Genomic DNA, 22625 nt, shown 5'->3' on the forward strand with positions numbered 1-22625 from the left:
TTAACATACCCTTCTTTTAAATCATCTTTTTCTAAGAAATTATGATTCCCTCTTCCTAGAAATCCCTTCCTACTTCTTTTTGAGAAATCCTCAATTTATCTTTTAAGATATAACTTGAAGTCTCCTTTCTGGGGGAATTTCTTAGGTTCCCTCAGGGTAGAGGTAGTCTCTCTCTCTCTCTGGCTGCAGAGGATGGCGGGGTCACAAGACAGGCAAAGCCTGGATTCCTGAATGTCTACAGGAAGTGCATATACCTGCTAATAAGATTGATACTTTCATTTTATTGAGATATAACTGACATATAACATTAGTTTCAGGTGTACATGATTAAATATTTGTACCTATTGCAAAATGATGACCATACGTCTAGTTCACATCTGTCACCATATACTTACAAATTTTTTCCTTGTGATAAGATCTTAAGATCCTTAAGATCTATTCTCTTAGCAACTTTCAAACATGCAATTCTTCATTAACTAGTCATCATGCTATACATTACAAACCCATGACTTTTATAGTAGGAGTTTGTACCTTCTGATTTCCTTCACCCATTTTGCCTACCTCCCATGACCTGCATCTGGCAACCACCCATCTGTTCTGTGTCTATGAGCTTATTTTTTTTAATAGTCCACATATAAGTAAGATCATAATATTTGTCTCTCACTTATTTCACTTAGCATAATATCCTCAAAGTCCATCCATGTTGTCACAAATGGAAAGGCTTCATTCTTTGTGGCTGAATAATATTCCATTGCGTATATATACACACCATACACCCTTTATCCAGTCACCCATCAATGGACATTTAGGTTGTTTTCATATCTTGGCTATTGTAAGTAACGTTGCAATGTGGAGTTAGTGTCTTCATTTTCTTTGGAAATGAAGTAGAATTGCTGGAACATACGATAGTTCCATTTTTAATTTTTTGAGGAACCCCATACTGTTTTCCACAGTGACTTCGCCAATTTACATTCCCACCAACAGTGTACTATGGTTTGCTTTTCTCCAAATGCTCGCCGACACTTTGTCTTTTTCATAGCAGGCATTCTAATAGGTGTGAGGTGATACTGAGGTTTTGATTTGCATTTCCCTGATGATTAGTGATGCTGAGGATCTTTTCATGTACCTGTTATGTCTTCTTTGGAAAATGTCTATTCAGTTCCTCTGCTCATTTTTTAATCAGATTGATTTTGTTACTGAGTTGTACGAGTCCTTTATATATTTTGAATATTAATCCCTTATTAGATGATTTTCAAATATTTTTCCATTCCATAGGTGATATTTTCATTTTCTTTCTTTTGCTGTACAGAAGCTTTTTAATTTGATGTAGATCTCGTTTTTGCTTTTGTCACTTGTACTTTTGGTGTCACGTACAAAAGACCATTGCCAAGACCCATGTCAAGGAGCTTTTCTCCTATGTTTTCTTTCAAGAGTTTTATGGTTTCTGGTCTTACATTTAAGTCTTTAACCATTTTGAGTTAATTTTTGTGAGTGGTGTAAGATAGGGGTCCAGTTTCATTCTTTTGCATGTAGCTGTCCTATTTTCCCAACACTATTTATTGAAAAGACTGTCCTTTCTCATAATATATTCTTAGCTCCTTTGTCATAAATTGACCATATATGTGTGTGTTTATTTCTGGATTCTATTCTGTTCCATTGACCTACATGTCTGTTTATATTTGTTTTTATCTCCCCTGCTCTACTCCAAAAACATGCTAGAAATACTTTGCTAAGAACAATAGCCACTGTAATGATAAATGATACATTCTCTGCCTCAGTAGAAGACAACAGGAATGGGTGGGAAAAGAATTGAAAAAGCTGAACTCTGATCTCACAAAAAAGGAGCCATTGACTTAGCTTCAGCCTATGTTGCCAAGGGAAATACAGGCCCAAGGTGACCAGAACCCTTCTTACTCCACCCCCAAGATAAGCCAAGAAATCTGATTATATAATATTTCTCAATTATTAAGTGTTGGCAGCAATTTCCAATTCTGTTATTAAACACATTGTACAAGACGATACTATACAGTTAACCCAGCGGTCCCCAACCTTTTTGGCATCAGGGACCAGTGATCCTATGAGAATTTAATGCCTGATGATCTGAGGTGGAGCTGAGGCGGTGATGCTAGTGCTGGAGAGTGGCTGCAAATACAGATGAAGCTTTGTTCCCTTGCCCACTGCTCACCTCCTTCTGTGTGGCCCAGTTCCTAACAGGCCACAGACTAGTACTGGTCTGTAGCCCAGGGTCTGGGGACCCAAGTTAAACAATACAAACCATTCCTGAAGGCGCTGAAAGATAAGCTACACAAGGGCAAGAATTTTTGCCTAGTATAAAAATCAATGGTCAATACAGATTTGTTGAACAATAAATAAAAGGCAGGGTTCTTATAGGCATGAATTTTCAATTTATGACAGAGTAAATGAAGAATTGACTATAATGTAATCTTTAGATTATGAGCCAAATTGCAAATTAGACCTAAATGAGTGAACTCCAGCCAGCACTGGTCAGAATAGAAGGCATTCCTTCTGGGGTGCTTCTTATGAAGGGAAAGCCACTCCACAACACTGTCTATAACCTCTCTATCCCAGTATTTATAAGTTTAGTGTCCAAACTGCACCCTTATAATCCATTTTTACCTTTTCATAAGAAACATCATCAAACATCTCCCGAATCTGAGCAGGATTCTCTACAGGTGTGGACACAGGGTGTGAGGAATTCAATGCATCTACTTCCATTGCATTAAAACACTTGCCAAAGAAATAATCTTCCTATTGAGACACACAAAAAAAGACAATATCACCTATGATTTATATTTAGATGAAAAACATGAAAGGATAGAGGTTTGATCTAGGGTTATATGTTTATACTTCAAACTTCTGGTCCAATGTATTCCATATTTATAGAATTTACATAATGAAATAAAATTTGTCTTCTAAAGAGCATCCAAGAAACAATGACTTTAGGTAAACATTTTAGGTTTCTTTTATCTTAAATATTTACTACTTTAAATTTCATATTAACTTAAAAACCATTATGCCTATAGATAAACAGCAACAAACCAAGAAACTAAAATGTATAGTGATTTCAACATCTCCAATCATCATTTATACTATTTTAAAGCAAAGGAATTTAGCTTTAAAACTGTGTAGTCAAAGAAAAAATGGAAGAACAAATTCCAATTATAACCTGTTTAGGGCATATGATTCAACAGAATAATATACTTACATAATCATTTTTAAAGATTATGTAGAGACATAGAAAAATATTTATGATCCATTGTAGTATAATAATTATATGTACATTATAAGTACATATAACTCAATTATGCATACAGGAAGATGAAAGTTGAAAAAATGAATATGCACAAATCAAAGTCATTATAGTAAAGGTTTTTTTTTTTTACATAGTTTACGCAGTTTTTAGAATTTTACTGCATGTGATTTTCACAAGTTAAATACATGATTTTTAAAATAAACATGTAGAGGTTCCAAAGCATTAAATCTGTGGCCCATGAGTCTAGGTTCATATACAATCAAATGAGCAGTTACCCTAATTAAGCATAATCCATTTGATTTGGCAAGTAGGATTCTCTACTGAAATAATAAGAATCTGTACCTAATATTTCTTCAGTGAGTAGCCTGGAGGTTGGGAAAATGACATGGAACAGAGAGGCTGTAATTATTTCTATTTCTCTGATTATTAAGGGAGGACAAAATTTAACACTCAATTTGATAACAATCATAGATTCACAATCCAGTTTGGAAATTAGCCTTTGAGATATGTCTTTAAAGTTCTCTAGCATTTTGAAAACAATTCACATCTAAACTCCTAAGGAAGTTATTAATCTACAAATTCTATAATCAAAGATCAGTAAATATTTTCCAGCAACACTGAATAAAACAACGGATTAACCTAAAATGTAAAAAAATACTACTTCTTACAACTTTCAGTTCTGGATGAGTCACACTGACAGATACGAACTCCATAAACTTGGCAAATCCTTCGTTTAGCCAAAGATCATTCCACCATTCCATGGTGACCAGATTCCCAAACCACTGAAAGGAAAACATTACTCAGATTATTCACACGTGTCTACAGAGATTGGATTACATACCTGGCCATAAACATAAGGCCTTCAGAAGGAAACATTTTATATGTGTGATATCTGTTATAAAGATGTCAATATATATTTATATAATAGTTTATCAAAGTAAAAAAGAAAAAAAACCTTTCAACATGCATTATAAAACATGGTACTTAATGTTTATAGAAATACTACAGAAAAAAGACAGTAGAAATCATCAGTAAAATATGTGAATAGCCTCACACGTCCTGTAAAAGCGGTAACAGATGCAGTAAACAACACTTTTTAAAAAGTGTGATTGAGCTCTATACCTGGTGGGCGAGTTCATGAGACACAATCATCGTGATGCCAAGCTTACTGGATGCAGAAGACTTTTCAGCATCAAACAATAGTGCAGATTCCCTATATGTTGTCAGTCCCCAGTTTTCCATAGCACCAGACTGAAAGTCAGGAATAGCAGCAAGATCTTGGGAAAGAAGCAATAAAAATATAAGCTACACATTGCCAAAACACACTAACTTTCAGAATGAACAGATACAGAGATCATAAGAAAATCTAAGCTGCCTATGCAGAATCATGGAATTCTAGGCTGGAAGAACCTTTCACAATGGAGAAAAGGGGCTTGGTGACTCATTCAGTCACTTTGCTACTGTGTGACAAAGTCAGACTTGGGTCTTCAGCCTCCAGACTCCATTTCAAACTCTGACAAGGAGTTTGGGATTGAATAATCTTAACTGCCTCAAGAACCCACCCTACTTTGAATGCCCAAGACCCCCATTCACTTAAAAACTTCAAACAATAGTTTTAAGGGGGTCTTATAAGAAAGAAATGCAGATTTTCTTATTCTGTGTAAATTTATTCATTCAAAAAAATTTATTGAGCATCTATGTTCCAAGTATGTGCTGATAATAAAAAAATTGCAGTATAGTTGAGTTTCTCTTTAAAGTCCAAAGGCAAATTATTTCCATGCCTTGTGCCTCAGGAACTGCATCAAGATCTGCTTTTACTATCATAAGTTTATTGTATAAATCAGGGGTGAGTAGGATTGATCCAATGGTTGACACCTGCCAGGATTTTAATGACAAGGTACTGCTGAGATAACCACAGGGATGCCAATTAGGGTGATATAATCAATGACTGGGGTCATTAAATACCAAAATTTGTAATATCTGTGCAAAACCTCTACCTTGTTTGGGTAAGGGATATGGAATGCTAAAATAATCCTCGTAAAATTCTAGAAGAGTCACTGCAGCATCCAGTGCATAATCTGCCTGGTTTATCTTGTCTGGCACAGCATACACAGAAACCTGGAGAGTAAGGTACAAGAAAGTTATTCATATATCCCAGTGGCCTCTCTCAACTATATAGAAGACTGATCACACCCTTACTATAAGGGTGAACTAGAAATAACCACCCCCTTCCCCAAAATGACTGCAAGGGAAAAAATCTTATTCAAACCTTGGTCCCGTATGGGAAAGAATGGGAGACCTCCTCAGAAAATTTGTACCTAAAAGTAAAACTTCAGGCCGTTTAGCAGCTGGGCTCACAATAACCAGGTGGTCCAAAACCTGGCCAATAATGTAAAGTGGTTCCCAGGCTGGTAAGTGCCCCCAGTCACCTGACAAGAGCAAACAAAATTCTCTGTGGAAGAATCCACCTTCAACTCAGGTACTACAGTTCACAGACATAAATCACAATATACACAAAGGAACAAGACACCACGACCAAGAGCCAGTAGAAACCAAAGACTAGAACCAGATACACAAACACTTCAGCCATTACTATTACCAGACAGAATATAAAATGTATGTTTAATATGTTTAAAGATATAAAAGGACCAAAAACATTAGTATGTAAAAGGGTTCTGGGACCTAATCCCGATGTGGGTGTGTGTAAAGGAGGTTCCTGCACATCAAACAGTTCAACACCAGCTGGGTACCCTACAATTTAACTCAATTCTGGCACTAACTGGAAATAGCTTCAGATTCCACAGGTTAGGGTTCAGTTCTATAAGACTGTCCCCTCCCCCACTTCAGATGCCAGTTGCAAGTCCAGGTTGTCACCTGTGCTTCTGAATTAAGCCAATATAAATGGGAGGTTTCAACACCCCCTAGTTGGGTTCGATTAATTTGCTAGAGCAGCTCACAGAACTCAGAAAAACGGTTTACTTACTAGATTATTGGTTCACTATAAAAGGACATAACTCAGTAACAGCCACATGGAAGAGATACATAGGACAAGATATGGGGAAGGAACACAGAGCCTCAGTGCCCTCTCCTAGTACACCACTCTCCCAGCACCTCCACATGCTGACCAACACAGAAGCTCTCCAGACCATCCTTTTAGGTTTTTATGGAGGCATGGACACAGGCATGATTGATTAAATCATTGACCTTTAGTGGTTGCACTCAATCGGCAGCTAGAGGTAAAGGGGGTGGGATTGAAAGTTCCAACTCTCCAATCATATGGTTGGTTCCTGGAAACCAGCCCCCAACCTTAAGTTACCTAAGGACTTTCCAAAGATCACCTTAATGACATAACAAGAGACACCTTAATCACTCCCTTAGGAAACTGAGGGTTTTAGCTCTGTGCCGAAATCCGGAGGAAGACCAAATATGTATTTCTTATTATAAACCTCGATATTACAGTAGGAAAAAGACATTACAAAAAGAATCACTCATAAAAGATTCACAATAGTTGGCAAATTGAGTGAGTGTTTTTGCTGAGTTTCACTGCTCAATTTAGACTACTCCCTACATCCGAGCCTCAAGGACCACCTTCAAATCCCCAGGAAAGTAGAGATCTCTCAACAAGCATAAGAAGCCTCAGCCCTACAGGAACAAAAGGCAAGTGAGCATAGAAACCCTAACTATTCGGGCCTTAGTGAAAACCAGCACAAATAAATGAGGTATCTTCAAATAAAGTGTCCTGTCCCTACTCACCAAAAAGACTTATTTACATTCAGCCCACAGCATACAGTGAATAGGTTGCTCACTACACAATGGTACAAAGAGAAGGGACAAGTGCTCCTTGAAATCTTTTTCTCCAGTATTTCCTGGCCCAAAGGCTCCCCCAGAGCCATTTAATACCCTAAGCAGACTGCTCTATCTTCCTTTCTTCCTTCAGCCAGAAATCTCCTGCTCAGATAGTCAGTAGCATTCATTTCCTCATTTATTTATTAATACCTCATTTATTTATTAAACTGCAGAGCCAGAAGCAACCTTGGAACTAGAACCCACTGCAGGATCTAGTCCAATTTATACTTTAAAGAAGTATAAATAAGTTCCAAGGGAGCAGGGCCAAGGTCAGAAAGCCAGTTAGTGGTGGAGCCAGGACCATGGCCCAGGCCAGGCCAAGCCTCTCCATGTGTTTTCATTACTAGAAACTCACCGTATATATGAATGAGCATCTGTGGCAACAGGATGACCAACTATCCTGGTTTGCCTGGGACTGAGGGGGTTCCCAGGATGTAGACTTCCAGTTTTAAAACCAGGACAGTTCCAGGCAGACCAGGACAAGCTGGTCACCCTATATGGCAATCACAGGTTTACCTTGACTCCGCTCTTGGTCATCTTGCTGACAGACTTAAAATCTGAAATAATGAAGGCCACCAGGTAGGTGCTCATCTTCACAGTGACATCAAAATGGTCTTCTATGAGTCCTTCAGCAACAATCACAGATTTAACCTAAAATTAGAATAACTTAAATTATCAACTAATCAATTATCTAATATATCGAAAACATTTTATAGAGATTTCCTATCTACCAGGTATAATATTAAAAGTATGTGGCATGACATTTGTATAATTATTTTAAAACGTCTCTATCCAATATAGGTATTAAGGCCCAACTCTTCTATTGTTTTTTACTGAGATATAATTCATATACCATAAAATTCGCCATTTTAAAGTACACAATTCACAAGCTTTTTATTATATTCACAAAGTTGTGCGACCATTACCACTTAATTTCTTTTAAATAATCCAGATAACTGTAAACTGACTCATATTTGGTACATGGGTATGGAGAACATGAATGGGACAAAGCAAAACTGAGATTGCTGGTTTTGCCAAGATGTAGTCCACTTGTCCTTAAATACAAGTATGAGAATTATCTGCAACTGCAATATCTAATTTAATTAGGCAGTAACCATATGCAACTTAAAAAGAGCTTCTGTTTTCCAAACAATTGAAAGTAACCCATACCTGGTCCTGACCCTGCAAAGCTCCTCCGAACTTTGATTTGCTTCATTGGAATCAGCTTTTAAGTTCAACCAGGAAGCAGCCTTGCAGAGTAGGGTGGTGGTGATGGAGGTACAATCTAAGAGGTCTGCTCTCAAAGAAGAAAATCCAATACCTCAGCTAACATAAGGCACTGGGGCAGGTTCCCTAACTAGCCTGGGGATCCATTGTTAACACATGCGTATTTCTTGTAACCTAATTTCCACCTCTATTTCTGTACCCTGGTCCTTCTTAATACCCACCAGCTGGTGATCCATTGGTCATTCAAACTCTAACTCTGATAGCCAACCTGAGTTTACACTTGAAGGAGCTAAAATTAACTTTTCTTTTTAAAATGCCCTCTGCCCCCTTTAACCAAAATTTCCATTCCTGAAGTTGTGCTAATTATTAGGAAAGTAAACTAATTAAACTGATTCAAATTTAAGTGTGATCAACTCCTGCCCCAAACACTTATATCTTCCAATCGTATATTTTCTTTTCTGCCTCCAAAAAGATCCTTTGAGAATCCATTGCTCATCCCCTCAACTCCATGTCTGCGGCCTGAGTTCAGGCCACACCTGTTTTGCCAAGGTGAGGGCTTTCCTGTCCAAGGGGCAAGATTATGTTAGAGATTTTCCTATTCTCAACAAGTGGGTCCTGTATATCCATTGAATTAGACTCCAGCAACTTCGTGAAGCCTCTGGGGCTCCTGGCCTTCCCCCTGCAAGCCTATGAATTTCTCCACCGATCTTGTTCCCTCAGTCTCTCCTTTTTCCTTTATTCTCCTAAGACTGTAATTCCCTAATTACAGACTTACTCCCATTCCAGGGAAGCAATACCATAATACTGGGGGAGAGAACCATAATTTAAGAAAGCCTGTTCTCTATCTCGGATTTGTATTAGCAAAATGGCAATTGTTTCTCATCTTTTTACATATAAATACAGAAGACAAAAGTTCTTGTCTGACAGGGATCTGCAGAAGGACTCTTTTCACAGGGGACGGCCCTCTAGGGGGCCTGTTGGAATCTTGTTTGAGGAAGGGATCCTTAAGGTATTTAGTGGGGGATATCGAGTTTCAAAGGTGGAGAAGTACTAGAGGCCGGTCTGTAGTGCTCTGGGTCCCTTCACGAGAAGATATTGCACGGGGATGAGGCGGAACAGCCTTCAGGACTCTGGGGAAAGCCTAGTCAACCCCGAGCCTCATCCACAGTGAGCCTCTCTGAACAAAGGATGCGTGTGCTTCAAGAGCTGATATGCTTCCATTGCAGAATGAACTCAGCTGATGTTTTTTCTAAGCCACCGCAATCATAAAATAATGGCATTTACTGAGTTTTATTCATTTGGCACAGTCATCTTCTCACCAAATTCAGAGGAAACACTGTCCACAGCTGCTTTGAAATTGGAGAACAATGGTTTCTTTAAAGGAAACTGAGCTACCTATCATTACTTAACCTTTAGTACCATAATATTCTGAAAAGATCAGTTTTTTCCTTTTTCTGTCTGCCCAATTTCATGCAAATGGTTAAATTATATAGTTAATATTAGTATATAGAAATTATAAAACAAAAAAAAACTATATACTAGAAATATGGCCTTATTCGACAAAGCTTTCTTTTCAAAGTCGTTTTAAAAGATTATATGAGAAAATGAAGGTGAAAGTGTTTCGTGAAGGGTGTTCACATTTAAACCTGACCTGAATTCCTTATAAAAAGTCCCTCCTATCAGCATTGATGGCCTACAATGTCACTCATAACTGAAATTTTGCATGTTTTTAGGGATAATTTTTTCTATGACTACAAATAAATTGTTGCTTGAAACAAAAGCATGGGTTGAAAATGAAAAAGAAAAGTTAGCAATTTGTCAGGCAATAAAGCAAACAAAGCAGGTGCCCTGAATGTTGACTATCACTGGGGTAATACAAGTCACAGCCAATCAATGGATTTTTCCTGTGAGTAGATGCACAGGAGTTCAGACTCACCAATGGCATATTGGAGATGGCAAAGTGCCTTGGCTCCCTTCTGATCTTGACTGAAAAACTTGCTTTGAAGGCAGGTTCATCAAAGCAGGGAAAGGCCATTCTGGCTGCAGTAGGTTCAAACTGTGTTGATGCAAGTATCCTAAAATTATAGCAAGTGAAATAAAAATACAGCATGAAGCGCCAAAGACTCTAAAATAGGTGTGTGTGTATGTGTATGTGTGTGTGTGTTAATTCTTAAATCTACCATAGATTTATAGATTTCACCAGTAAAGAATATCTTTTCTATGACAAAGCTATCAAAAACTAAGTTAAAATACAAGTAAAAAGCTGGCAAAATTGATCAAAAGTTATTTGACAAAGGGTTAATAGCTTTAACAGATAATGAGCTCTTAAAATGAGTAAGAATATACCCAGCAATCAAGTGGAATAGCAGGCACAGGTCATAAAAAGGCAATTCACAAAAGAAGAATCTTTACAAATGGTAAATATATAAAAAGCTACTCAACTTCCTCAATAATTAATGTTAATTAAAGAAAGATATCCATTGGCTTTTTGTCTCTAAAAAGATAACAAAAATACACAGAATTGGTTAGAGGTAAGGAATATGTCAAGGGATATCAAATATTTATTTATAGACCCTTTGACTTAGCAATTTTACTTCTAGGCATTTATTCCAAAGAAATGATTTACAAAGATGTTCGCCCAAGTGTTGCAGATGCTGAAAAGTTGAAAACAACCTAATCTCCATCTATGGAGGATTAATTTTAAAAAATCAGTGAACATATATTTTGATAAAGTCATTAAAATGATGTATAGTGATAGTCATTTATGTAAAACATCTCATTAACATATTTTAAAACTCTCTTATAAAGCAAAAAACCTAACAACTCCAGTTACATAAACTATGCATATTCAGAGAAAAGTCTAGAAGGATGTTCCCCTAAAATATAAGTAGTGGTTACCTTGAGAAGCTATCAGGGATAAATTTTATTTTTTAAAAATTCTTTTTGGTAGCATCTGACTTTTTTTACCCTCAAAAAAAATAATATGAACTCAGAAAAATAAGTAGTGTAATCTATTAACAAATAAAATTATATTTTAAAATTCAGTACAATATCTCCCCAAATAAATTACCTCCTTAAAAACAGAACTAAAGCAAGACAAGTGTGGATCCCTAATAAAGTTTTCACTGTGAGAAAAGTATTTCCTCTATGGAAACTATTTCTTGTTCTGGATTGAATTGTGTCCTCTAAAAAGATATATTGAAATCTTAATCCCTGGTATCTGTGAATGTGAAATATTGAGAAACAGGGTCTTTGCAGATATAATCAACCTAAGATGAAGCCATCAGGTTGGGCCCTAATCCAATATAACTGGAGTCCTTATAAGAAGAGGGCAATTTGGAGAATGGCCATGTGGTAACAGAAGCAGAGACTGGACTGATGTAGTTTCAAGGCAAAGAATACCAAGGAACAATGGCTACCACAAGCTAGGAAGAGGCAAGGGAGAATTCTACTCAGAGAAAGCATAGGCCTGCTCACACCTTGATTCTGGGCTTCAAGCCTCCAGAACTGTTAGACAATAAATTTCTGGTGTTTTAAGCCACCCAGTTTATGGTACTTTGTTACAGCAGCCCTAGGAAACTAATACATAGACCAAGAGAATTAAAATGTTTATTACATCCCAGAAGTCTAATTAAATAAACAAATAGGTATTTACTCTGGTAGAATTGGAAGCAAGAAAATTGGTTAAACAGAATGAAAAAAGATTGAAAAAACAAGGAGAATAGACTATTGCCATTTCTAACTCTGCAAAGAAGATCCAAAAGGAAAACCAAAGGAAGAACTGAACAACCCACAGAATTCTAAAAGAATCCATCTGAAATAATGTAGTGTGGGTAGCAGTTGAAGCTTAAAAAAAGAAGAAGAAGAAAAAAAATACCTCACTTCCCCTTCCTTGGTTCTGTAGGTGCTTTTATAAAATCCATGAAAATTCTCAGAAAGATTGCCAGCATAATCAATGACAACTGTGTATGGGAGCCCAATAACCAGAGGCTCGGGAGCCAGAAGTGCGATTTGCTCATGAGGTGGGTATTCCAGGATTCTCAGTGGTTCTTCAGACTGCCTCTCTCCAGCTCCATTCTTGAGGGTGGCCTTAGATATTTGCAGGTGGTTACTATGCAAGATGATGGCACTAGTAGGCTGGTTGACTGTGATTTCTACTGCTGTGGTTCCCTCAAAAGTCAGAGTGGTGAGATTTGCGTGGATCATGAGATTATAATGAACTGGGATGATGTGCTCGGGAAGTCGCATTTTATTCCAAGGAAATGGTGTTCCATTACTAGCCTTTGGAGATGTAGTTTCAGTCCCCCGACACCAGGAAGAAGTTGATGCAGTTAAGAGAATCAACAGTGAAGAGAATAGATATGACCTGGTTCCAAGTGGCCATTTCACGGGCAGAAATATCATCTTCTTTGCTCAAACTACGTCAAAAAAAAAAAATAATAATAATAATCACTAAAATATTATCAAGACAGCATACTTTCAGAATGTATCCACCCAGAATTAGCAAATATAGATACGAACTTTCAAAGGTACTGGGTCTTTTCCCGAACTTAAAATTACCTTCCCTATGTTATTGATTCACAAAAGAAGTTAGTTCATGGTTAGCAAAAATCATTGGCACTTACTAAAAAGCATCATCAGTTTTCAAAATTAAAATTAATGTTATCAGTAGGGTTCTTGGTTGAAAGTAACAAAGCAAGCTCTGGCTGAGGATCCTGAATAGCTCATTAAATAGGCCACAGAGTTACCAGGACATTTGGGTAACCAGGTCCATAAAAAGGCAAAGATGCACAGCCAGTACCACATCAGAGAAACATCTGACCAGGTGACCATTCCCCACCCACACTGGACCTCAGCGGATGCTGCCCTACTGCCCTGGAGATCAGATGCTGACACTACCAGGTGACCATTCCCCACCCACACTGGACCTTAGAGGATGCTGCCCTACTGCCCTGGAGATCAGATGCTGACACTACCACAGGCCCCTCTAGAATGAGTTCTTCACTGGCCCCTGCTAATTTACATTACTTGTTTCAGCTTCAGAGTCCCAACTTTGTACTCTGATTGTCCGAGCCAAGGTAAGGTGTCCATACCAGACAGAGAGGTAGTGAAAGCAAGAATCTGGACTTTGCAGCTTCTGCAGTAGGGAACAAGCCTTGCTTTCCACCCATCAAATCTAGAATTTCTAAAACAAAAGAAGTATACCAAGGTGACAAAGATGCAGAGTAACAATGGGGGGTGGGATGGGGAAGCAAGTATCCATAACGGTAACCTTTAGAAACATCAGTATCTTTGTCAAATTGTCATTCCAAAAGTTAATTTAATATTTATTTAGCTAGGAATTACTTAAACAGTTTATGGTGATTTTCATGATTATGTGTGACAAACACAACAGTCACCTGGATTCTCTCTTACAATCAATCTGACAAATGTATTGAATACCTGCTACATAGGAGGCCATGTGCTAAGCATTGTGCAGGATATAATAATACACAAGACACAAATCCCACAATCAAGAACTTCAAAACCTGGAAGGGCAAAAAACATTCATATACAAATAACGAGACAGAACAGAAAAAGTGTGGGGTGTTTTAAGAAGAATGATAAAAAAGAGTGCGAATGGAATGATATTTCTAAAGCGAGAGCGATTTTGGCTGAAGTGACTCTGGGATGCTACCATGCAAGACCAGCATTTGAGTAGGGTCTGCAAGATTAGGTCAGATCTGGAAACAAAGGGAGAGCACTAAAACCATACTAAGTGGAGCAAAGCTGGGAAAGAGCTTAAGCACAAAGGGAGAAAGTAGGGGGCTGTTCGGGCAACCAATGTGGACAGAAGGGAACCCCAGGAGAACATGACAGAGCATGTTTCAAAAAGCAAGTAGGCAAGTGACTACAAGACTATGCTCAAAGCATGCTGAGAGTCATGCTGCAGACCCTGTTTTGCACTTTATTTTAAAGGCCACAGGACACAAAAGGAATGTGAATTTCAAGAGAGTTGGCAATCCATGCCCCGAGAACCTAGACAACTTCTTTCTCTCTCTTAAGACAAAGACACTTTTCTAATGGGTGTTTGCCAGGACAGATCCCTGCCAGGTGAGCCCAGGGAATTATCCCTAATTCCCTCAAGCTCCTCTAGCTCCTGGACATTTGGATCAGATGAGAGGAGTAGTAATGCAATGTGGATCCCTCAAAATAATCGTGGTACATGAGATTCTCCCTCCATGTCAGTGGTTTTCAACTCTGGCTCCATATTGATGTCATCTAGGAAACTTTAAAAATAACTATTGCCTGGATCCCTCTCTAGAACAATTAAACAATAATCTATGAGGATGAGATCAAGGCATCAGAATTTTTTTTAAAAACTTCCCAGAAATTCTATTGAAGAGCGAGAAATTCTATTGAAGAGCCAGATTGAGAAGCTACTAGGTAATCCTTGCTAAACCCTGGTTTTATCCCTTGAGACCTGCGTGGGGGGATACTAGTTCAAGGTAATTACTGACATGCTTTCCTGACCCCTCATTTTCCATCCTGACCAAACATAGTTAAAGGCACCTACCTCCCCCTCCCCATGCAGCAGATCCACAGGCTGAACAGAAAGAATACCAACACAGTAGACACAGGCAACCAGGAAACACCATAATCCCATTTCAAAAGGCACCACCCAAATAAGACAGAAAAGAGACAGGACAGGAAGAACAGGTTTTTTAGTTTTTGAGTTTCTTGCTTGTTCGGGTTTTTTTTTTTTTTTTTTTTGGTCTAGGAACCAACTAAAGGATGCTTCCAGCCACAGAAGATTGGAACAATTTGGAAAAGAATAAAAATTAAACACCAAAATAGTAAAGAGTTCCTGCCCCTACCTCCTCAGGCAGAATCTCAGGGCAGGGGGAGAATGGTAGGTTTCTCTTGAAGTTGGGGCACCAGACATAAAGAGAACTTGTGTGATGCTTCCATTTGGAATTTCTGATGGCAATAGCTTAGTGGGTGTGGTTCATGCCACAAGATGGTTGAGAGTGCAGTGAAAGTGGTAGGTTCAAGCATGTGAGGATTCTGGAAGTCCCTGAGTTTTTTTTTTTTTTTTTGGTCTAGGAACCAACTAAAGGATGCTTCCAGCCACAGAAGATTGGAACAATTTGGAAAAGAATAAAAATTAAACACCAAAATAGTAAAGAGTTCCTGCCCCTACCTCCTCAGGCAGAATCTCAGGGCAGGGGGAGAATGGTAGGTTTCTCTTGAAGTTGGGGCACCAGACATAAAGAGAACTTGTGTGATGCTTCCATTTGGAATTTCTGATGGCAATAGCTTAGTGGGTGTGGTTCATGCCACAAGATGGTTGAGAGTGCAGTGAAAGTGGTAGGTTCAAGCATGTGAGGATTCTGGAAGTCCCTGAGTGTTCTCCAACAGCCAAGGGGAGATCCAAAAATTCCAACTGGTTCTGAGCTGACAGCAAGGCCCATGGGCTGCTGAAGGGGTTGGCAGTGGGACCTTGCATCGAAGACTTTGCAGGGTTGAGTCCATGAGGGAAGGGGGCCAAAGAGAACATGGTTGCATCTCAAGGAGGATGCAGTGCCAGGAAACCACAATGGAACATGTAATACAGACAGCATAAATGGCAGAATACATATATGCATATACATACATATATAACTACATTAATTATATATGTGTGTATATAATGCATAACTATATATTATTTGATACACACCCACACGTACAAGGCTTACAGTCAGAAAAGCAAGCCTGGCTTTGAGTTCTTACTCTGCCCTGTATTGTGTGACCTTGGGCAGGTGATTTAATTCCAGTTTCATTTTCTTCATGTGTAATATGAGTTAACAGCTGTCTCACAGATGGTCGGGAAGACTGAGTTAAAATATTTTCAATCACTCATTCCGCAAATATTTATTGAGGGCCAAGAGTTTTGCTGGCCACTAGCAGTACAAGACAGCACAGGTCCATGACCTTGAAGAGCTTACAGTATGTGTGTGGGGTGGGGGGTGGGGAAGAGATTTTTAACAAGTTGACACAAATATACACACACATATATAGCTACCAACAACGATTAACTATGAAGGAAAAAGCATACACATATACCGAAAGAGAATAACAGGACACACCAATGTACACTGGGGTTCTCATATATTCAGCTGAGATTTTAAGGACAAATTCACGTTAGCTAAGAAAAGAGTTCCCCGGACAGAGGGAACAGCAATCATATTTGCAGGCTCAGAAGTAGTAGAGAATGCCGGTTATGAAAGCCAATGAACCTGATGCACACAGCATGCAGCAGGAAAGATGCACCTAGAGAGTTAAGCAGGGGTCAGATCACCATGCAGCCTTGTAGGCCTGCGAAGAAGTTTGGATTCTATCCTAAGAGCAATGAGAACCCAGAGGGTTTTGATCTTGGAGATCTTAGGATCCAGTTCACACTTTAAGAAAATCACCCTGGTTGCCGTGTGGAACAAGGAGAACTGGAAAGGAGAAAGAGTGAAGAGTGAAGGCTAAGAGACCAGTTAGAAAGTAGTCTAGACGAAGTAAGTTAGTGGTTTATACTGGGGTGGTGCCAACAGAGAGAAGGAGAGGGGGCTGGGGAGGGGAGAGACACAGAGACACAGAGACACAGGGAGGTGGATGGATTCTGAAGTGGGAGGTAAGAGAAAAAAAACGCATCAGGATTGCTGCCAGGTTACTAGAAAGAACATCTGGGTAGTCATAGGTGCCCTTTACTTTGATGGCAAAGATTCGAAGTGGAAAAGATCTAAAAGGAAAGAGAGGGAATCAGGGGTTCATTTACTAGTATGTTTAATTTGTGCTGATGTCTATGAGATATCCAAGGGGAAATATCAAGAAGGCAGTTGAATACACAGATTTAGAGTACAGACAGGGGTTTAAAGGACTTTCCTGCACTTGACTGTACTTCTTTAAAAAAATTTTTTTTAAATTAAGTTTATTGGGGTAATATTGGTTAATACAATTATATTCCTTTAAAATTTTTAAAAATATTTTTCTTTGGCATCTGATCTTACCAAGGCATCTTTCACAGTCAGTGTTGTCAATGAAAGTGTAATAATAGCAGAGTACCGAAATATACTTACAGTCAGGAAGAGTTCTATTTACTTTAGAAACTTTATTTAGTCTGCCTTTGGTAATTCTGACTTTTCCCACTCACACAGGAAGTCAGGGGCAGCTAGTTTTGGGTTAGCTCACCATTCCCTTTATTGGGACACTATGGAATACGAAATCGATCATTGAGAGATAATGGACTTTCTTTCAAAATGTTCTGAACAATGAAATTTAAAAGCACAGATAATAACTTGTCACTGCTGGTAAACAATAGGTAGGAAATATGAATTCGCTCAAACTTGAGAGCTTTATCTCAATAGAACCCGGCTAGGGCCAGAGTGAAATAAAAACAGACAATCGCTGGCAAGAAGTACAGAAGCAAGGAGAGAACTGAAGATTCTTAAGACACGGACGCTGATCTCGCTCCCAACCCCGACCAGCCCAATAATAAACCCAAAGCCATGTTCATCTCTCTGGCAACTATTCGCAAGGTGTCATCCTCTGCTGGACCCCACCACCTACCCAACCCTCCAACTGGCCCTCCTAGGAGTCTGGAGGACGGGACAGCTGGCAGTAACCCACCCACGAGGCGGAGCGCAGAGGGAGGCTGCTGCTTGTCAGGAAGTGGCGTAGCTTTAGGCTCGAATTAGGCGCGCCGGCCCTGTGCTCTCTAACTTCTGGTGGAGAGGGACCCTGGCAGGCTGGCTCGGCCGCCAACCCCGCCGCCCTCCCCTTGGACTTGGGCCGAGGCCCCACGACTCTACCCTGACACGCGTTGCAGTTTGCCAGCCCTTCCCCCGCCCCCGCGCCCCAGGCCTCCCGGGAGGAGACTGGTGGGACGCCGCGGATGCGCCCTTCTCCGGCCAGGCAGCCTCCTCCCCGCTGGGCGCACCGGGCATGGGCACGCAGTACCTGGGGGTCTGGGACCCCGCCGGCTCACCCTCGCTCCACCGCCGCCTGCTTCTTCCGGCCCAGGACCGAAAGTGAAAGTGGAACCGGGGGAGCGGCAGGCGGGCCCTAAGGGCGCGTGGGCCCGACCCCTGGCAGCTGCGCGGGGAGCCCCGCTAAGGTCGGAGCTGGGGAAGGGGAGGCCCAGGAATGGTTCCGCAGGAGGAGACCACCGTTCCCAAGAGGGGAATTCACGAATGAGTGCTGCACACCAGGGAAGCAGTGAGGTTGCAATACAGGGGGGACCAGGTGGGAAGGAGCGCCCCTTTCTGAATGTGGATCATTTTCTCTGCGTGTGTCTGTGGGTATTTTTTTCATGTGTGGCAGCGGTTGTTGACTTGAGAGGGCGGGTGTTTTGGAGGAGACCAAGGCCTTACCGGAGCTCGCTTCCCTACCAAGCCAGGACGGGCTCCACCCCCATTGGACACAACTGGTGTCCATCATCTCGTCTTTGCAAATAGGCTGAGAGCTTTAGGCTTGCCTCGGAAAGGCACGCGAACCCAGACAAATTCTTTGATCCTGAAAAATTCTGAACCCTCTGGGCTTTGGGTAAAGGATTTCACTAGGAAACGCCTCAAAGGAAGAAGCATTGTTATAGATGGCCCCCGGAACTTGCCCACCACTCCCCATGGGGGATTTGGACCCCCAAAATTTGCTACTCCCCACATTAAAACGTCTCTTTTTTTTCAAATCAAATAACCATTTCTACCCTGCCCCTTGTTTAAAATGTACAAAAAAAGTTTGTCTTTAAACAGTTGAGTGTAAATGAGGTAACAAGCCAAGAAAACACACGTTCATACTCACCAAATGCTCCAAGTTGGTGGGAGTGCCGTGCGTGGTCCCTCTGGGACTTTCTCCTACTATATTCAGGCTTTCTCCTGTCACTTCCCTCTTACCTTCCTTCTCTTTGAGAACTAGTGTTTCAAGTCACTGAAACAGTATTTCTCCATTCTTTTTTCTCTAATCTTATGCTTCCTTTCAAAAAACATATTTTGTTCTGCATACTCCCTCCAGTCAAGGACATTTTGTAATATAAAATTAACACCTTGTCTCCAGGCCCAACCAGAGTGGGATCAAAGAAAGTTGTTTTTTTTGTTGTTTTGTTTTGTTTGTTTGTTTGTTTGTTTACTAAAATTCAACAAGAACCAGGGCATTGGGATCAGGTAATTTCACAATTGTGACAGGGGTGTCAGTGGTTAGCTATAGCCTCCAAAGCCTCCAGGTGTCAGTGAGTGATCCCAATTTGCTCAGATGAGAGCTTCTTATCCAGTAAACTCTTGTATTTCTTTGCTTTTATATTTACATTTTTTAATGCGATAGTTTCCTTTAGTTTTGAATACAGTTTTTAAAAAGATTCCGGATTTTAATCAAGAGAGGTTCAATTTTGCTCTAATTGATCAAATCAGTTCTGCCTTCATTAGCTTTTAGTCGATTCATATCAGCACTTGGCTTATTTCTTCCCTTTTGCTCCCAAAGCTGCTGCCATTTTGATATTACTATACTCCTTTTTGATATATTATCTTACTTAGAATCATGATACAGAAAACACACAAAAGCAGAGCTGCTCCAATTAAGTGGAACAGCCCTACCCATTCAGTCTTTTCCAGCTGCCTCCCAATGCCCGCCCCCCACACACCCCTACCTCCCCGCTCCCTGCCAACATACACTGTGGTCCTTGAGACACCTCCACAGGCTCCTTTGGCCCCAGAACTCAATTTTTTAAATATCAGTTTAAAAAGGAATAGCAATGCCCCTCATACTTGATATTCTTGGTACAGAAGATGACACTTTTTTTTTCCTATATGTCAAATTGCAGGACAGCTCTGCTCAATAAAATCTATACTATTTTATTAATAATCAGAAACAGGAAAGACGATATAGATGCCAAGTTAAAAGATAGACTGTTCTAAAACAGACACTGAGCTTATAACGACTAATAAATTCTAATAAATTATGAAATAAATTTACATAATACTCTTTCTTACTGGATCTTTGCAATGTATTTGTGTAGGTATCTTGGAGCTCAATTTTTCTAGAGTGAGGATTTGAAGATGGAAAGTGACCTACCAGGGGACACCACAGGAAGAGAGCCTGCTCTAAAGTTAAGCTAATTCACAGGAAAGCAGAGGTGACAGAGACAGAGACAGAAGGAGTAACCTCACTGAAGTCCTCGGGTGCAGCTGTCCTGAGCAAGTCCAACTCTTGGACTTTCCAGTCAAGAGAACCAATGAATTCATTTCTCAATTTAGCCAGTTTGAGTCAGGCTTCGGAAAGAGTCCTGAGTCACACTTATGGCAAGCACTAGAGAAGGGAGCAATGGGTGCAAGCTTCGTGGAAAAAACTAGAGTTCTTACCAAGTGGCCAAATCTGCTGTCAGGCTTTTGGGACTGCTGGGTCCTGCAGAGAATTCTGGGAGACTGGAGGACTGATCACATGTTTCTCGTTTTCCCTCCCTCCTCAGACACCTGTTAGATAAACTGCCACCTAAGGTAACCTGAGCATGTCTCCAGTTCTTGCAGCCTGATAGAATCGAGGGAAAAGTGGGTCCTCTTCCCTCCCTCGTTATCACTCTGTATTCCTATTGCTGTTCCCTTTGCTCATTTCAGTAAGAAGGTAAATCATCATAATAATATATTTTAAAATTTGCATTTCTTTCATTGCTAATGAGACTGATGCAGATTAAACATGTTGATTAGATGTTTTTACTTATTTCCTCTTTTGAGAATTATATGTTTATGCTCATTGCCCATTTATCTACTGGAAAATCATAGCTTAGTTATATAAAAATTATCTATGACACACAAGAGAAAACCACGAATCTATTAAAGATGTAAAGTATCACAGTCAGTAAGGCTCTGTTGTTTCAAACCAATCTCACAAATGTCTAGATGAATCCTGTCAAGTTCTTATAAAATCCAGCCCTGTGCCTATATTATTTGAGATGTTAGAGTTTACCTGATATTGTCAAACTAAACATTAAAGCAAATCTTACTTCAGAAAACCTAGTATTCATGCTTTATCTTGTCTATGTCACCCTCTGCCACAGCAACTGCACAAAGAATGAGTTATCCAGCCAGGAGTGAGTATAATTTCGTATATGCAAAAAGGAATAATTAGAATATTGGGATGAAAAAATAGATTTGTCTCCTGTTTTTTCCTAAAGAACCACAGCCTCGTGCTATCAAACAATTCTCATGCTCTCTCACATACTGAGGGAGGATGGAAGAATCTGCCTGCCACATCAGTGTTACTGCGCACTGAAGGTATTTCTGTTATTTTAACCAAAGGATGTGAACAGTCTATGTCCTTGAGGCAGAGAAGGATATATAGATCAGGAAAATAATCGATGAAGGAATAATTGAGAAAAAAACTGGAGAAATCCAAAGTACTAACCAGCTCCAGAAGCAGGGCCAACCCAAATCCATCTCAGGACAGAAGTTTGAGAATCTTGGCTGGTATCCATTACTCGCCAATATTATGAGGAGGGAAAGCATCTAGGACTGAGCAGGTGGATCAGCCAAAGATGTAAAAATGAAACTCTAGTTAAATTCATGAGAAATCCAGCCCTTCTGTTTCTGTAACATTGTGCTATTTTTTTTTTTCTCTTTGCTTCCCAGTCCTGGTGGTAGATTGCTAAACTTTTATAGAATCCAGTCCAACATTTCCCACTCTACAGGATAAAAATCATAAAATCATAGTACTGTATAGTAAAATTTTATATTATTCATTTAATCTCTATAGTACACTGCAAAGCAAATAAAATGTCCAAACTATTGAAGGCCTCTGTCTCTATCCCCTTCTCTTTTATCAGTTACATATTAATAGCTGCAGTGAGTAGAGGCAAAATAATGTACCAAAATAACTTAGTAAACTTGTTTAAAAATATTTATATATTTGTGATCTCCACCCTGAGAAATTCAGATACTATAGATCTTTATTGATATATACTATAAAATTCAAGGGCTAGTATAAGCTTTCGTTGAGGAAAAAAAAAAAAGGGCCTGATCACTGCTGCGCTAAAGAGTAAAGGATATTCTTCACACCTTAACCAGAAAAAGTGGGAGGATTCATGAACTCCCTAGGGCTGGCCCTCCAAAGCTGGTGGTATCAGCTGTTGGAGTTCTGGAACCTATAAGGAACTACTGGAGACAGTGCAGATAGAGAAAGGAGGAGAGGAGGACAGAGTCTGGAGTTTGCCATGGTTGTTAACAACTGTCAAGCTCCTTCCCTCACACCCTTCTTCTTAACCAGCTAAGAACTTGAGAAGTGCAAG

At 39.7% G+C, this 22625-nt stretch overlaps 1 protein-coding gene and 1 long non-coding RNA gene across 3 annotated transcripts in view; one reads left to right on the forward strand and one right to left on the reverse strand.

Annotated features, from left to right (window-relative positions):
- Nucleotides 1–18473, reverse strand: part of ERAP1 (endoplasmic reticulum aminopeptidase 1) — a 32306-nt gene extending 13833 nt beyond the window's left edge. Inside the window, exons 1-8 of one of the 2 annotated variants that reach the window (XM_006913237.3) lie at nucleotides 18345–18473; nucleotides 12225–12765; nucleotides 10284–10422; nucleotides 7637–7771; nucleotides 5272–5392; nucleotides 4397–4551; nucleotides 3943–4056; nucleotides 2638–2769 (exon numbers count right to left, since the gene is read on the reverse strand). In XM_006913237.3, the coding sequence (XP_006913299.1) occupies nucleotides 2638–2769; nucleotides 3943–4056; nucleotides 4397–4551; nucleotides 5272–5392; nucleotides 7637–7771; nucleotides 10284–10422; nucleotides 12225–12751 (1323 nt within the window). In that variant the 5' untranslated portion in view covers nucleotides 12752–12765; nucleotides 18345–18473. Of the gene's footprint in view, nucleotides 1–2637; nucleotides 2770–3942; nucleotides 4057–4396; nucleotides 4552–5271; nucleotides 5393–7636; nucleotides 7772–10283; nucleotides 10423–12224; nucleotides 12766–18316 lie in introns of both variants that reach the window. The other variant, XM_006913236.3, reaches the window with a different exon arrangement.
- LOC112480609 lies at nucleotides 18467–21357 on the forward strand. Its single transcript, XR_003046695.1, has 2 exons — nucleotides 18467–18601; nucleotides 20364–21357. It is a non-coding gene; the product is annotated as an uncharacterized LOC112480609 (long non-coding RNA).
- The last annotated feature ends 1268 nt before the right edge of the window (nucleotides 21358–22625 follow it).

Source organism: Pteropus alecto, unplaced genomic scaffold (assembly GCF_000325575.1).
Source record: "Pteropus alecto unplaced genomic scaffold, ASM32557v1 scaffold20, whole genome shotgun sequence".
Lineage (NCBI taxonomy): Eukaryota > Metazoa > Chordata > Mammalia > Chiroptera > Pteropodidae > Pteropus > Pteropus alecto.